At 44.1% G+C, this 14,475-nt stretch overlaps 1 protein-coding gene and 1 long non-coding RNA gene across 3 annotated transcripts in view; one reads left to right on the top strand and one right to left on the bottom strand.

Annotated features, from left to right (window-relative positions):
- The window catches only part of LOC104652046 (uncharacterized), a 217,943-nt gene extending 205,462 nt beyond the window's left edge, over positions 1 to 12,481 (bottom strand). The window contains exon 1 of the long non-coding RNA XR_745399.3: positions 11,687 to 12,481. This is a non-coding gene — a long non-coding RNA (uncharacterized LOC104652046). The remainder of the gene's footprint in view (positions 1 to 11,686) is intronic.
- TMEM233 (transmembrane protein 233) overlaps positions 11,112 to 14,475 on the top strand; it is a 50,311-nt gene continuing 46,947 nt past the window's right edge. Inside the window, exon 1 of one of the 2 annotated variants that reach the window (XM_074402168.1) lies at positions 11,112 to 11,542. In XM_074402168.1, coding sequence (XP_074258269.1) covers positions 11,357 to 11,542 — 186 coding nt within the window. In that variant the 5' untranslated portion in view covers positions 11,112 to 11,356. The remainder of the gene's footprint in view (positions 11,543 to 14,475) is intronic. The other variant, XM_003932196.4, reaches the window with a different exon arrangement.

Genomic DNA, 14,475 nt, shown 5'->3' with positions numbered 1-14,475 from the left:
AGTCATTCTAGAAAACAATGCAGCGATAGTTAGTGAAAGAAAATCTATGTATACCCTAGGTCTTAGCAACCATGCCCCTGAATGTATATACTCTATAGAAACTCTCACACAGAACTCTAAGCTGGCATATTTAAGAATGTGCATTGCAACAGCGTTTGTCTTATAGGGAGCTAAAGACCACTAGATGTCCATTACTAGATAAATGTATCAGTAAGCTATAATAGATGCATGCTTTGAAATACTCTCCAGCTGCTAAAAGGAATTAATTAGATGTACCTACAGCAGCATAAATACATCCAAAAATCATCTTGCTTTTAAAAGGTAAGAAACGGTGGTCTCTGTTACAAAATATTGTTTGTATCATTTAAGAGCATATATACACAAAATAATGCCTTATGATACATATGTATCCAGATATATAAGCCAAAGACCTTTTAGTGGGTGCCTAAGATTGGGGGATGGAGGGGATTAAAAAAATCAAGCAAAACAAGGGCAGAGCCTTGAATGAACCAATGACAGTATGTAAAACGAAGCGAAGAGTAACATTAACTAGCCCTCTGCACCTGAAATTAAATTTTTTTTAAAAAAATTCATTTCACAAAGAAAAACAAAGAGCCAAGAATAGCCAAGAGGATTTGAAGAAGGAAAGCAAGGTGGTTGGATTTGTCCTATGAAATAACAAGTCTTTTAATAGCTATAGAAATTAAGACAGGAGTGCAATAAAATCAAGTCTCAGGATGACATATATTCAGTAAGCATGAAATACAAACGGCCTAAATTAGATCACAAAGTTAGAGTGCTCTAAAAACAAAATAGATAAATTATATACTTACAAAGACTCTAGATTAACTTGATGAAATTGAATGGCATATATTAGAAATAACAATAGTTATACAGTTACAATATGCTGTATCCTCTTAATCTTGATATGGTTTGGCTGTGTCGCCTCCCAGATCTCATCTTGAATTGTAGCTCCCACAATTCCCATATGTGTGGGAGGGACCTGGTGTGAGATAACTGAATCGTGGGGGCAGTTTCCTCCATACTGTTCTCGTGGTAGTAAACATGTCTTACGAGATCTGATGGTTTTATGAGGGGTTTCCCCTTTTACTTGGCCTCATTCTCTTTTACTTGTCACCATGTAAGCCGTGGCTTTCACCTTCCACCATGATGGTAAGGCCTCCCCAGGCACATGGAACTGTGAGTCCATTAAACCTCTTTTTCTTTATAAATACCCAGTCTCAGTTAAGCCTTTATCAGCAGTGTGAAAATGGACTAATACACTTCTGCCCTCCCAATGATCCTTTCTCCCAGTTTTTATTAATTATAGTCTCCTTTGAAGGACTCAACTGTAATGAAATAGGATGAGGTCCTTCTCTATAAATTCAATCATGTTACTTGATTCTGCAGTAAATCATACTTACGTAACACTACTGAAACTATCAATTGGTGATTTCAATTGTGAGAAACCACCTTTGGGCAAAGCCCAAAAGAATTACCTTCTTTATATCATAGAAAACAACATGTACATGTCGTAACCTTGACAATGTACAAATAATGTCAGCAAGCAATTAGAAGGTAAAGAGATTTGGGTGTCATATTTAGAGGAGCAGACGACAGCTGTATAAGGCACAAGCTCTGAGATGAAAGTTGTTGCTTTATGGAAAGTGTCCATCATCATTTCAACCAGTGGTAGGTGGTATAAGAAATTAGAGGCAAAGAGACAGAGGTCAGAAAAGAGAGGCTTCAGAGAACTAAAGAGCAAAACCAGCCCAGGATGAAAGACTGCACTCTTCCTTGTGGTCACAGGACAACAGAGATCCAGCCCAAAAGGGCTCTTCAGCTCATATAACCCCAAGATTAGGTGCTTTTGCTCTGAAATATTTCAGAAACCGTAAGAGTGGATGTGGGAATTTAAAAAATCTTCTTCAACTCTGAAGCACTAAAATCCATTGTGAAAGCCTCATTTTTAGGGCTACTGCAATTCAATCATTCACAAGGCAACTCGCTTTACCGTCAGTCCCCTTGAGGTTCTCAATTAAAGGATGCCACAGCCACTTCCAGAAATGCCTGTTGAATTACATCTTTTTGGAGGGGATGTGTCTAGTTCACATCAGTTCCCCTTTCCCTAAGATACATGTGCACGCCTAATGTGTCATCAAGCACTTTCTCACTTCAGAGCCTCTGGTCATTCGATTCCTCCTGCCTAATGGGCTTAAATCCCTACTTTTCACATGCCTTTTTCTTTCCATGCTACAGATCTCTGCTTACATGTTAACATCTTAGTGAGTTCTTCCCTTACCATTCTATCAAAGTATCTTGCTACCATCATCTGTCTCAGGCTGTCAGTCCACTAATCTTTGTTGAACACCTACTATGTGCCAGGCACTATTCAGTCTCAGGATATACAACTGTGACCAGATAAAAGCCCTGCCCTTGAGGAGCATTTTGAAATTATTTGTTTGTACATCTTCAAATAACTCAATTTTTGTTTGCTTTTTTTTAATTTTTATTTTGAGGAAGGGACTCACTTACCCCTAGAATACAAGCTCCACAAAGAGCATAAGCAAGGTTTGTTTAGCTAATCATCATATGCATCCCCAGAACCTAGTATAAGGCATGCATTCAAGCAGCATTTGTGAACAAATCAAGGGATAGATGATCCCTTTGCTTCACAACACTAACTACAAATTGAAATCCAAGGGACACTAGACTTGATTTAAGCCAGACTCTCTCTTCCAACAGTTTAGAGTTTGATCCATAGACACAGATTAGCGATTAGGAGCCAGATGAGAAGAGACTAACTTTTATGGTGAGGTCCCCAGATCTGTTCTGTCTCATTCCTGCCTGTCCCAATGCCTAGCAGTCTAACTCTTCTAGGAACTGATGAAATAAAGCTTCCTTCCAATAAATTTCCCAAGATCAGTTGATTACTCTCATATATGGCAATCGTTAATGCAACTGATTAGCAGAAAAAGAACATTAATCAGCTCGTATCCAAATCTGGGTTAAAATACTTAAAGGTTGGATGCAATGGCACGTGCCTATAATTGCAGCTACTTGGGAGGCTGATTTGGGAGGATTGCTTGAAGTCAAGAGTTCAAGACCAGCCTGAGCAACATAGTAAGACTCTTAAAAAAATTTTTTTAAATAAATGAACAAAAATAAAACAAAATGTTTCCTTTGTTTCCTGTTCTTAGAATAAAATCCAGAGTCTTTACTGGTGCTGAAAAGACCCTACATGGACTGGTTGTACTTACCTCTTCTATCTTATCTCCTACTCTCAATGGCCTTCTTTCTGTTTCTTAAGCACTCTGAGTTTTTTTTCCACCCCAAGGCCTTTGCACATGCCATTCCCATTGCCTGGAATGCTATTTCCTCAGCTCTTCAAATGTCTGGCTTCTCCTTAGTCACCAGATCTCTATGCAAACATTACATCCCCAAGGAGGTGTTCTCAATCAGCCATACACCCAGCAGGATTCGGTCAGCACATTCACAGCAGGAACATTAGAGGAAGGACTATTTACGAAAGTGTGGGGATACTACCCATAAGGGATAGGACAGAACTCCCCGAGAAAGAGATGGGTGTTACCCTTCTTAGGCCTGAAGGGAAGAAGGCAGGAATGTTCCAGAATACAAAAGGAGAGCTCGATGAAGACAGCTGCCCTTAGAGGATGTGTGGCTTTCAACCCAGTGATTCACCCAGCTCAAGGAAAGGAGGGGGGACAGGGAGGAAACCACTCCACTCTGTCACCACCCTCCACACTCCTCCATTCTTCTCCATTCTCTAGGACTCCCTCTTGGCCAAACCCATCCGATACCAGAAGACAAGAAAGCTTGTTGATATAGAATAGGGGTTGACAAATGTTTTCTAGTAAGTATTTTCAGCTTTTCAAGTCATGCAGTCTCTGTCATACCTACTTAACTCTGCCATTGTATTATAGACAGTATATAAATGAATGAGTGTGGCTGTGTTCCAATAAAACTTTATTTACAAAAACAGGCAGCGGACCATTATTTGCTGGTCCTTGATGTAGAACATTTATGATGGTCTTCTGGAGCAGACGACAAGGTAGAGAAAGGTAGAACATAGCCCTGGGGTTAAACAGAATATGTCTAGCATCCCTTGTCTAGGCATCCCATCCTCTACTCTCCCAAGTCACTATCACATTATCCTATTTTATTTCCTTCATCCCAAATTATCTTATTTGTTTGTCCATAAGGGTAGGAATCATGGCTTTCTTGCTTGTCACTCTGTCTCCAGCACCCAAACACTGCCTGACACAGGGTAGCCAAATAAATATTTTTTAATGAATAATAAGATGTAACTAATAAAGTATACAGGCTGACAAAAAAATCCAGAATATCTGTCCTCCTTAACTTAGGTGCACCAAATAGTGTGCTCCAAGCAGGAACTTTGTTCTCCCTCTCTAGGACACACCAAAGTGCAATTCTCATCTCCTCCAACCCAGTCTTCCTATCACCCTCTCCAGACCAACTCTGCTCATCTACCACTCCCAGTGCCTCCATTATCCGTCACTCTGGTTGCAATTCCCTACCCAACTTTCAGCCCTTCAAACCCTAAGTGGTTTGGAGTTCAGAGTCTTTGGAAATAATTCTGCTTCATGAGACCTCTCCCCCATGCTCCCAGCATAGACAGACTTGCTTTGAGTGTCTCCATTTCTTCTGATGAGGCCATGGTACTTTCCTAGGTAGGTTGGTGAGGGAAGAGAGGAAAGAAATAGGGCTTAGAAGCCTCTCTAAAAGTCCTGCTCCGTGTGTGTGTGTGTGTGTGTGTGTGTTTGTGTGTGTCTAACTTTGTCACCCAGGCTGGAGTTCACTGGTACAAACACAGCTCACTGCAGCCTCAACCTCTTGGACAAAATCAATTATCCGACCTTAGCCTCCTGACCGGCTAGGACTACAGGTACACACCACCAAACCCTGTTAATTTTGTTGGTATTTTCTGTAGAGTCGGGGTTTCACCATGTTGCCCAGGCTGGTTTCAAACTCCTGGGCTCAAGCAATCTTCCCACCTCGGTCTCCCAAAGTGCTGGGATTACAGGTGTGAGCCACAGTGCCCAGCCATGCTTTCTTATTTTTAATACAAAAGATAACAGATTCCCCAAAAGTACCTAGCAAAAGGAAAACAGTTATAGTATCATACAATTTTTAAAGTGATCAAAAATGATTAAGCAGAGGGCCACAATTTGCAAAGGGTTTGGTATAGAGCATTAAGTTTTTAGAAAAAAATCAAGATGCCAAATTGTGTGTGTACTTTTACTGCAAGTGTATGAAAATCGCACCTGGATCCACAGACTAGAAGAGACAGTGAGGAATGTCAAAGCCAGTAAATTAGAGTATGGGTAGTTTCCCTCTGATTTCCATTACCACTGCTATATTTGCTAATTACTATGAACAGCTCATCCGTGAGCTACAGCATATGGTCCAATACACAGCATTTTGTATCATCAATTCAGCAAGAAGAGTGACAGGTGGCCGCTTTCTTAGTATCTGGTACAATGGAGGACAAATAGGGAAAGAATTGCATTTTAAGCCTGAAAGGCTGAGTTTTATTTAATATGGTCCCCTGACCAAAAGTAGTTTTATGAAAAGGCATGGCTTAAGAAATAACAAGACCAGGTGTGGTGGCTCATGCATGTAATCACAGCACTTTGGAAGGCCAAGGGGGGCGGATCACCTGAAGTCAGGAATTTGAGACCAGCCTGGCCAACATGGTGGAACCCCGTCTCTACTGAAAATACAAAAATTAGACAGGTGTGGTGGCAGGCAACTATAATCCCAGCTACTCGAGAGGCTGAGGCAGGAGAATCACTTGAACCCAGAAGTAAGAGGCTGCAGTGAGCTGAGGTCACACCACTGTACTCCAGCCTGGGTGACTCTGACTCAGAAAAGAAAAGAAAGAGAAAAAGAAAGAGAGAGAGAGAGAGAGAGAGAAAGGAAGGAAGGGAGGGAGGGAGGGAGGAAGAAAGGAAGGAAAGAAGGAAGGAAGGAAGGAAGGGAGGAAGGAAGGAAGGAAGGAAGGAAGGAAGGAAGGAAGGAAGGATACTGAATCTGCTTCCCCGTTATACTTCCTTTCCTCTGATCAGCTGCCCCCTTATACTTCCTCTTCTCTGTTTTTCCTTTTTTTTTTTTTTTCCTTTTGAGATGACCAAAGTTGTTGGAAAGTGGAAAGGCAAATGGTTTTCTAATAATATTAGCCAAAAAGACACTGTTATTTTGTAGCAAACCCCTGAGACCACAGCAGTTACTTTATGACTACTAACAGCTGGCACTTGAGACTAATGTGAAATTTGGCAGCAAATGCTTTCAACCTCTTACCATTTCCTAAAGATCTGGACTCTTTGTCTTGCATTCTCACAGATCAGCAGAATCAATCTCTCTCTTCTCTCTCTCTCTCTCTCTCTCTCTCTCTCTCTCTCTCTCTTTTCTCTCTCTCTCTCCACCCCCACCCCACCCACCCCCCTACCCCAGCCCACTTTTATTTTGGAATCCTAGACATAGCTAAGATAAAAAAGCGTAGATTTCCAGTACACATTCATAGATTCAACAGCAATCTATTGCCATTGAATGTTAGATTCGGGAATCCATTTGGCATTGGGAAGTTGTTCTTTGAATCGTCTCATTTCATCTCTTATGAAGCATCTCATGTCTGTAGTCCATTGACTCTGTGCTTGTTTCCTCGTTCTAAATTTTAATTATACCTTTTGTACGTATCTCATGATACAACTTCTTAACCAGTCCATCTGAATTTTTTCTCTGCCCTTTCAAAGACTGATATCTACTCTGTAAGATCACAATTCACAAAGAAAAGTTCATGTATGCAGATGCTCAGATACAAAAGAGATTCATCACAGCAATTTTTAAAATAACAATGTGCAAACACTAAAAATAACTTCAATATTTAGTGATCAGGGCATGATGACATAAATAATAATCCATTTAATCAGTGGGAAATTATGCAGACCATGAATATATCTGCAAAGGATGTTAATTATCATATAACATTGAGTGGAAAAAAAGAGGAAACAACGTTGTATATAATTTCATTTTAGTGGAAAATAATATATACATGTAGAAAGAGGACCAGAAGGAAATAGCCCCTTCTGTTTGTAGTGGTTACTTGGATAATACCTCTTTCTGTTTATGTTTTTCTCAATTTTCTACAATGAATACATATTACTTTTACATTTGAAAATAAAACTGGTTTCAAAGATCAGAAAGATAAGTTGCTACACCGGAATCCAGAAAGCTGCAGTAAAGCCTTTCCCTTCTCCTAGACTGGCTATTAGAAAGTTGCTTTCTCCTCTGTCTCATTTTAAAGAGGGTAGGTATTGCCATATTATTAAGCAATCAGCCAGTAGGGTTCATCCAAGAGCAATAAACTGATCTCTCAAGAGAAAATTAGTGAAGCTCAGGAAATTAGAGCTAGAAACCCCACTGAGTGATCTAATGCATCCCTCAAGTACCAGCGCCATATACATTACACTTTCTGGTGTAGGCACTTTCATTTCGATTTAATTTGAAAAGTTTCAAGTGATGGCAATTTCACTGCTACATCTTAGACCAGTCAACAAGCTATTAATCCATCTTCCGTGAGCAGAGTGTAATAACTCCAATGAATGTCAGAGATATCCATTTACCTTTCTGGCCTGGACCTGCTAGCTGAACAAATATCTCAGACCTAGTTCAAATTCTGGCACCGCCTCTTAGCTAGAAGACTTTACGCATGTTCCTTCACTGATATATTCCCTAGCTCTCCTCATTTGTGAAAAAGAAAACCTCACCACCTCCCTCAGAAAATTTGCTATAGGAATTAAACGAGATGATACACACAGGGAATGCACTCAGTGCAACAGTGGGTGCTTGGTCGATGTTTGGCAATTCTAGAGTGTTCAGCTCATGTTAAACAGCTGTTTTCCTGGCAGAAGGAAATGAGTCAATAACCCCACCTTTTGGCTTTCCTTAGATGACACTAGTAGGTTACAGTGAACAATACAGTTCAAAACTTTGAAAAGCAAAATTGCATTTGGCACCCAAACCTTGGGCTACTGGCACCAAAGAAATTAACTAGCCTCATCAACACCTGTGAAAAGAAGGGGGAAAAATAAAAACAAAAATATTTTTAAAATAAATTCACTAGGCTCAGATCACAAATTTGGTTCAGAGAGCCCTTTTTTCACTGTGAATTAGAGCCAGAATTGGAAGGCCAGGAGGATGGGGAACGAGGACATGGAATGAAGAGTCACATTTGAGAAGGAATCAATCGTTTGATGAATAGTTCATGGAGAGGCTGAAGGAAAGAGAAGAAGAATGCTGCCACGTGCCTAACTTGGATGACTAAATTCACAGTCTATTCACACAATGAATTATCTATTGAGCGCCTACTAAGGGCCAGGCACGGTGCTGGGTGTTTGGGATAACAAAGCAAACAAAACAGAAAAAAAAAAATCTCTGCCCTTGTGGAGCTTCCTTTCTAATGGAAAAGACAGTAAATAAGAAGACAAATCAATCAATCAATAAGACCATGTCTGACATAGGAAATAAACAAGGAAATGGGATGCAGAATAAGAGGATGGAGCCCACTTTAGATATGATGGCCAGGGAAGGCCTCTGTCAGGAGACAACATGTGAGTTAGGGGGTCCTGGAGGGTAAGAAGGAACCAATAGTTAGAGAAGAGAGAATGCATTCCAGGAGGAACAGTAGGTACAGAGACTTTGGGGTGGGAAAAGGTTAGGTATGTTGGAGAAAGCGGGAAAAATGTCTATGTAACTGAAGTGCAGTAAGAAAGGAGAGAATTCTGGGCATGGTGGTGCATGCCTGCAATACCAGCACTTTGGGAGGTCAGGGTGGGAGGATTGCTTGAAGCCAGGAGTTCGAGGCTGCAGTGAGCTGTGATTGTCCAACTGCACTCCAGCCTGGGCAACAGAGTGAGACTCTTGTCTCTAAAAATAAATAGTTAATAAATAAGAAAGGAGATATTTGGCAGAAGAGACTGGAAAAGTGGGCAGGGTTCATTGACCAATGACCAAGCCTTAAGAAGCAGGTTCTTGGGGAAGAAAATGAGTTCCTCTTTGACACAATGAGTTTGAGACACCTGAGAGAATCTCTAAACTAAAGATCCAGAACTGTGCCCTAAGAATTAGAGACAACTTGGATCTGAGAAATTGCTCAGTTGCACCAGAATCACCAGGGGGTGTTCTAAAAATACAGTTTTCTCAGGCATTAAAAGTACAGATTTCTGGGGTGCTACCTGGGAAATTCTAATCCGAGTAGGTCTTGATCAAGACCTGAAAATCATTCTTTTAATACTTCCAAGTAATTTTGGTCAATTCATTCAAGAAACATTTCTTGCATTCCTACTATGTGCCAGGACAATTCTTAAGTCCTGGAAATATAGTTCTGAACAGGTTACAGTCTAGAGAAAGAACAGACAGTGGACAAGTAAAGAAATAAATTACAGTTGTGACACACACTACACACACACAAAATAACAAGCTGGCCAGTGTAAACTAATGATGGAGACCTATGCTAGATAAATCAAAAATAAACACCTCTCTTTGAGGAAGTTACTTAAGCTGTCACCTGAAGAATAAGAAAGAGGAGCCATGTGACAGTCAGAGTAAAGCTGCTGAAGCAGAGGGGACAGCCAATGCAAAGACTTGGTTGAGAATTCAGTAGATGAATCTCATCTTCTAGCTATTCCCGTTTCATTAATCCATCAAAATGGAAAAGAAGCCATGGTGGAGAATGTACTAGTTCATCTTCGTGTGTTCACCCAGAAAGCTACACTAAGCACATCCCTTGTACCAGGAACTGTGCCAGATGCTGACACGAAGATGAGCCAGATGACCCCCTTTCTCGGGGAGTGTGCAGTCCAATGAGGTAGGCAGATAACCAAATAAGAATGGCTCATGAGATAAGTGAGAATGTCCCAAGCAATCAGCTTACATTCTGAGGGAGCCAAGAAGATGATTAATACTTTTGAGTATTAATCTTTTGATGATGTGAGCAATTGCTTTTGACACTGTGCATAATCAAATTATTTTCATTTATTTGTGGTCCTGCAGTTCAGAATATCTGGATTTTTGGTGAAATATTTGCAAGGGATATCAAGTTTAGGATACTGTATAATGCACTTTATGTTTCAGAATATAAGGAGGAATAGCATGCTAATAATAGCTAATATTTATTGAGCATGTGGATTTACCTGTAATGTACCACTCATAGAAGAGTCACTATGACTTTATGAGGCAGGGACTATTATTATTTCCCCTTTTTCAGATGGAGAAATAGGAGCTTAGCAAGATGAAGGGACTTTCCTGAAGTGACAATTTCCCAGTTCTGTCTGGATTCAAGCCTCAGTTCTGGTCCATATGGCCCTCTCATGAATAGCTTAGACACTGATACAATTGCTTTTCTCCTTGTAGTCCCCAAAGTGAATACCTTTCTTTTCTCCCCAACCCACTCATCCACCTAGATTGCCTAGGCCAGCCTTATCTACCTGCATTTCTCCCCAGGGGTCCTGCAGGTGGAAAAGTGGAGAGAAGAATTCCTTGTTTCCACACTGGGGAGGACACCCGGACAGGCACGGACTGGGCAGTGCCCACTGAGTGACTGTACTGGACTCCCGTCTCTTGAGCTCCCTGTAGAGTGTGGAAAGCTTTGAAGCCAAAGCTGGGCAGCTGGTTCCTAGCCCACCTGGGGTAGTGGGGCGAGGGGGAGGAGAGATTCCTGGAGCTCAGTGTTCAAGGTCTAAGGCACAGGAGACAAATGCCCACACACCAGACAGTTAAGGTAAAACACTGAAGTCAAGAGCAAGTAGTGAGTCTGTTGCCAGCTGGATAGGGTTGGTCTTGTCCTCTCTAAATGTATTTGAATTAAGTGGCTTTTAAAAATGCGCTGGTCATCCTTAGCTCGCGGGCTGGCCAATTTGGAACTTAATGGACCTTTGCATCCTCCTTCCCGGAGCCTCCTTTTATTCCAGACTTCTCAGTGTGAGTCTATGGGTCCCTCCGACGGTGTCTGGGTGTGTCCTTCAGGGAGCGGGGTGCCTTCGTCTGCCTGTCCCCTGTTTCTCGTGCTGACGCTCCCTCTGTCCTCCCCGCCCCCCGTCACTCCTTTTCTCCCTCCCTTCCTCCTTGTGAGGAGTCTCTTGGCCGGGGTCCCTGAGCCCGGGCGGGTGCTGGAGAAGGACGCAGAAGGGGTGAGGTCACGTCTCCCTTGAGCCCCGAGCCGCTGGCTTTTCAGAGCCTCGCCACGAACCAGCGGCCAGAGCCCTAGACCACACAGACCGTGCGCTCCTCCACCCTCCCTGCGCCACCGGCCTCGCCCATGTCTCAGTACGCCCCCAGCCCGGACTTCAAGAGGGCTTTGGACAGCAGCCCCGAGGCCAACACTGAAGATGACAAAACCGAGGAGGACGTCCCCTTGCCCAAGAACTACCTGTGGCTCACCATCGTCTCGTGTTTCTGCCCTGCGTACCCCATCAACATCGTGGCTTTGGTCTTTTCCATAATGGTGAGTGAATTACGGCCAGAGGCAGCCTGGGAGGAGAGACCCGGGCGGCTTCGTGCCCCTGCAGGGGACTCCGCCAGTTCTCTGCGACTACCTCCTCCCGCTCGTGCGCGCTAGGAGTTCTTTGTCCTCACACCTCCTCCTCACCTTTCTCGGGGTCTCAGAGCTCTCCCCGCAATTATCAGCAGCTCCTCTGCACTCGGCTTGGTGCTCAGAGCCCTGATCAAACTTCTCCCAGCCTAGTTCTCCTCTCCCTTCCAGCTTCCAGGATGAGTTTCCTCTCCAACTCGGGGAAGTTCTTCCGCAGACTTTGCTGACTCCTTTGACCTTCCTAGGCACTCACCTGGGGGTTCTCAACCCTCTTTTCTAGAGCCCCAGTGCGCGCCACCCTAGCAGGCATCGGTAAGCCCCTTTCTCTGAGCGCGCAGGCTCTACGTTCCCTTCCCTGATGCGCAGGGGGCTCCTGCTCTCCGGCGCCCAGGACTGTCTCTGTCTCAGCGTTTGCTCCCTTCTCTCTTTGCTGCGCCAAGGGCACCGCTTCCGCCACTTTCCGGGGGTCCCCAGGCCATTCCTGATGTCCCTCTTTGACCCGCTGTTTTCGCGCTTTGGCACGGCACGCTCTGTCCAAGCAAGCGTTCCCTCTCGCTTCTTCCTACACCCGGCTCCTTCTCCTGGCCTCCTTCCTGCAACCCCTTTCCAAGGCACCCGCCCCCGAGGCTAGCTCACACCCGCTACCTCTTTAGGCCTTTCTTAAGCTCTTCGTGTGACCCCTCACCAGCAAAGTGCGTGCGTCTCTCTCTTACTCTTTCTACCCAGCGCGCCGTAGTTCCTCCCTGTTTGCTGTGCAGTAGCCCCACCCTCGCCTCTCTTGGTGTCCCGCAGGGCTCCCGGGCGCCCCTCCGACGCTCTGTCCCGCGCCGGGGGCTCTCCCAAGAATGCACTCGGGGACTCCACGCAATGTGTGGCTCTGCCTGCCCTCTGCGCACCGGCCTCCGGAGCTGCCAGCCTCTCTAGGAGAGGACGCTGGGGCTTCTAGACCGCCCTTCCGGAGCTCAGCTCCCTAGCCCCCTTCAACCCGGCTAGGAACACCCGAGCGAACCCCACCAGGAGAGTGACGAGCGCTTGCTAGGCCCCTGCCTTATTGACTGGAGCAGCTGGCGGCGGGGTGAGGTTCCGGCCGGCAATGTCCCGGGACAACCCTTGCAGTTTCACTCCCTCCCCCACCGGCCCACCTTGCCTGCAGCTGAGCCACCAAACTCCCCGGCCACAGACTGAGAGCCAAATCAGCCCGGTGAAAATCGCCAGCCGCCCCTCTCCCATCAAATCCACCTACGGGTGGTAGCACCATGTGCACTTGGTGGGTACCTGCAAGGCTCCATTTGCACTCATAACTTGCCCTTTCCCAAAGCCGGTTTGTGGGCCGCGTATGCACGGACATGCAAGCGCTCAGCCGCCAAAGTTAAAGCAAGTCTGTATTCAAATTCCAATTCTCCTAGTTTCTAGCTGTGTGATCTCTGAAGTCACTGCATCTCTGAACCTCAGTCTCTGAAGTTCAGATGTATCATGAATGTATCATGTTACATTTGTAAAACCGGAAAAATCATAGCTATATTTCTTGGGGTTGTTGGGAGCATTCATGACATAATAATTGCAAAATGCCTGCTTAGAACAGTGCCAAGCATGGTACTTTTACAAAGTCTTTACTCAAATGTCGCTTCATGAGGTCTTCTATGATTACTGTTTAAAATCAGGACCCCACCCACTCACCCACCCTGCTCACGCTCTGCTCCCCCTTCCCTGCTGCCTTTTGACCAAAATACTTCTCTCCATCTGATATACTCTTTTAATTGTTTATATGTTTACAGTCTGTGTCCCTCTCGTTAAAATATAAGCTCTATGAGGACAGGGATATTTGTCAGTTCCTGTAGTTTCAGCATCTAGTAGAAAATCTGGCACGTGGTGGATGCTTAATAAGTATTATGAAATGAATGCATGCATGAATGAGTGGTGTGGATGAATCATTAACCATTTTTTCCCATCCTGGATCCCTGGAAGCCATAGCATCCGGTTTCTTCCGACAAACCAGCCAATTTCCTCCCTTCCTTCCTCTCCCCAGATATCCGATCTTGGCTTTCTTTTTTCTTTTCTTTTGTTTGTTTGTTTTTTTTTTTGTTTGTTTGTTTTTTTTTTTTTTTTTTTTTTTGCGGAGAGTCTGGAAACAATGCTGCCGCCAAATTCTCCAGGCAGCAGCAGACTCTGTGGCTGAAACTGGTGCCCACATTCTATCGTGGTTTGTTGATGAAGCAGCCAATTCACCCCTTTCCCAGTACCACTTAGAAAACTGCCTGCAAAGGCTTTTTCCTTCATTGGTCTGAAATGAACTGGCACTCCAGCTGGTAATGACAGGTCAGATACTAATGATGCTGCTTGATATGCCCTGGGAGATGAGGTTTGCATATGCTTTGAATTGAAACTACTTTTTCTAATCTCCTCTTCCCATTCCCTCCCTTAATCCTTTTTCAATAATTTTATAGCAAGAGACTATTCTGTTGCCAGAACAGACATTGGGGACAGTTTACTATGGACGAGTTTTGTATCTCTCTCTTTTTTTTATTTGTAAATGGAGTCTCACCTGTCACCCAGGCTGAAGTGCAGTGGCACAATCTCAGTTTACTGCAACCTCCGCCTCCCGGGTTCAAGCAATCCTCCCACCCCAGCCACCCCAAGCAACTGAGACTACAGATGCGAGCCACCATGCTCAACTAATGTTTATATTTTTAGAACAGACGGGGTTTCACCATGTTGCCCGGGCCAGTCTCAAACTCCTGACCTCAAGTGAGCCACCGGCCTCAGCCTCCCAAAGTGCTGGGATTACAGGCGTGAGCCACCATGCCTGGCCAAGTTTCGTACTTTTTTAAAGCCTTGGTTTCTTCATC

The sequence above is a fragment of the Saimiri boliviensis genome, chromosome 7 (assembly GCF_048565385.1).
Source record: "Saimiri boliviensis isolate mSaiBol1 chromosome 7, mSaiBol1.pri, whole genome shotgun sequence".
Lineage (NCBI taxonomy): Eukaryota > Metazoa > Chordata > Mammalia > Primates > Cebidae > Saimiri > Saimiri boliviensis.
Note: the sequence above shows the minus strand (reverse complement) of the source record. Positions and strands in the feature narration are given on the sequence as shown.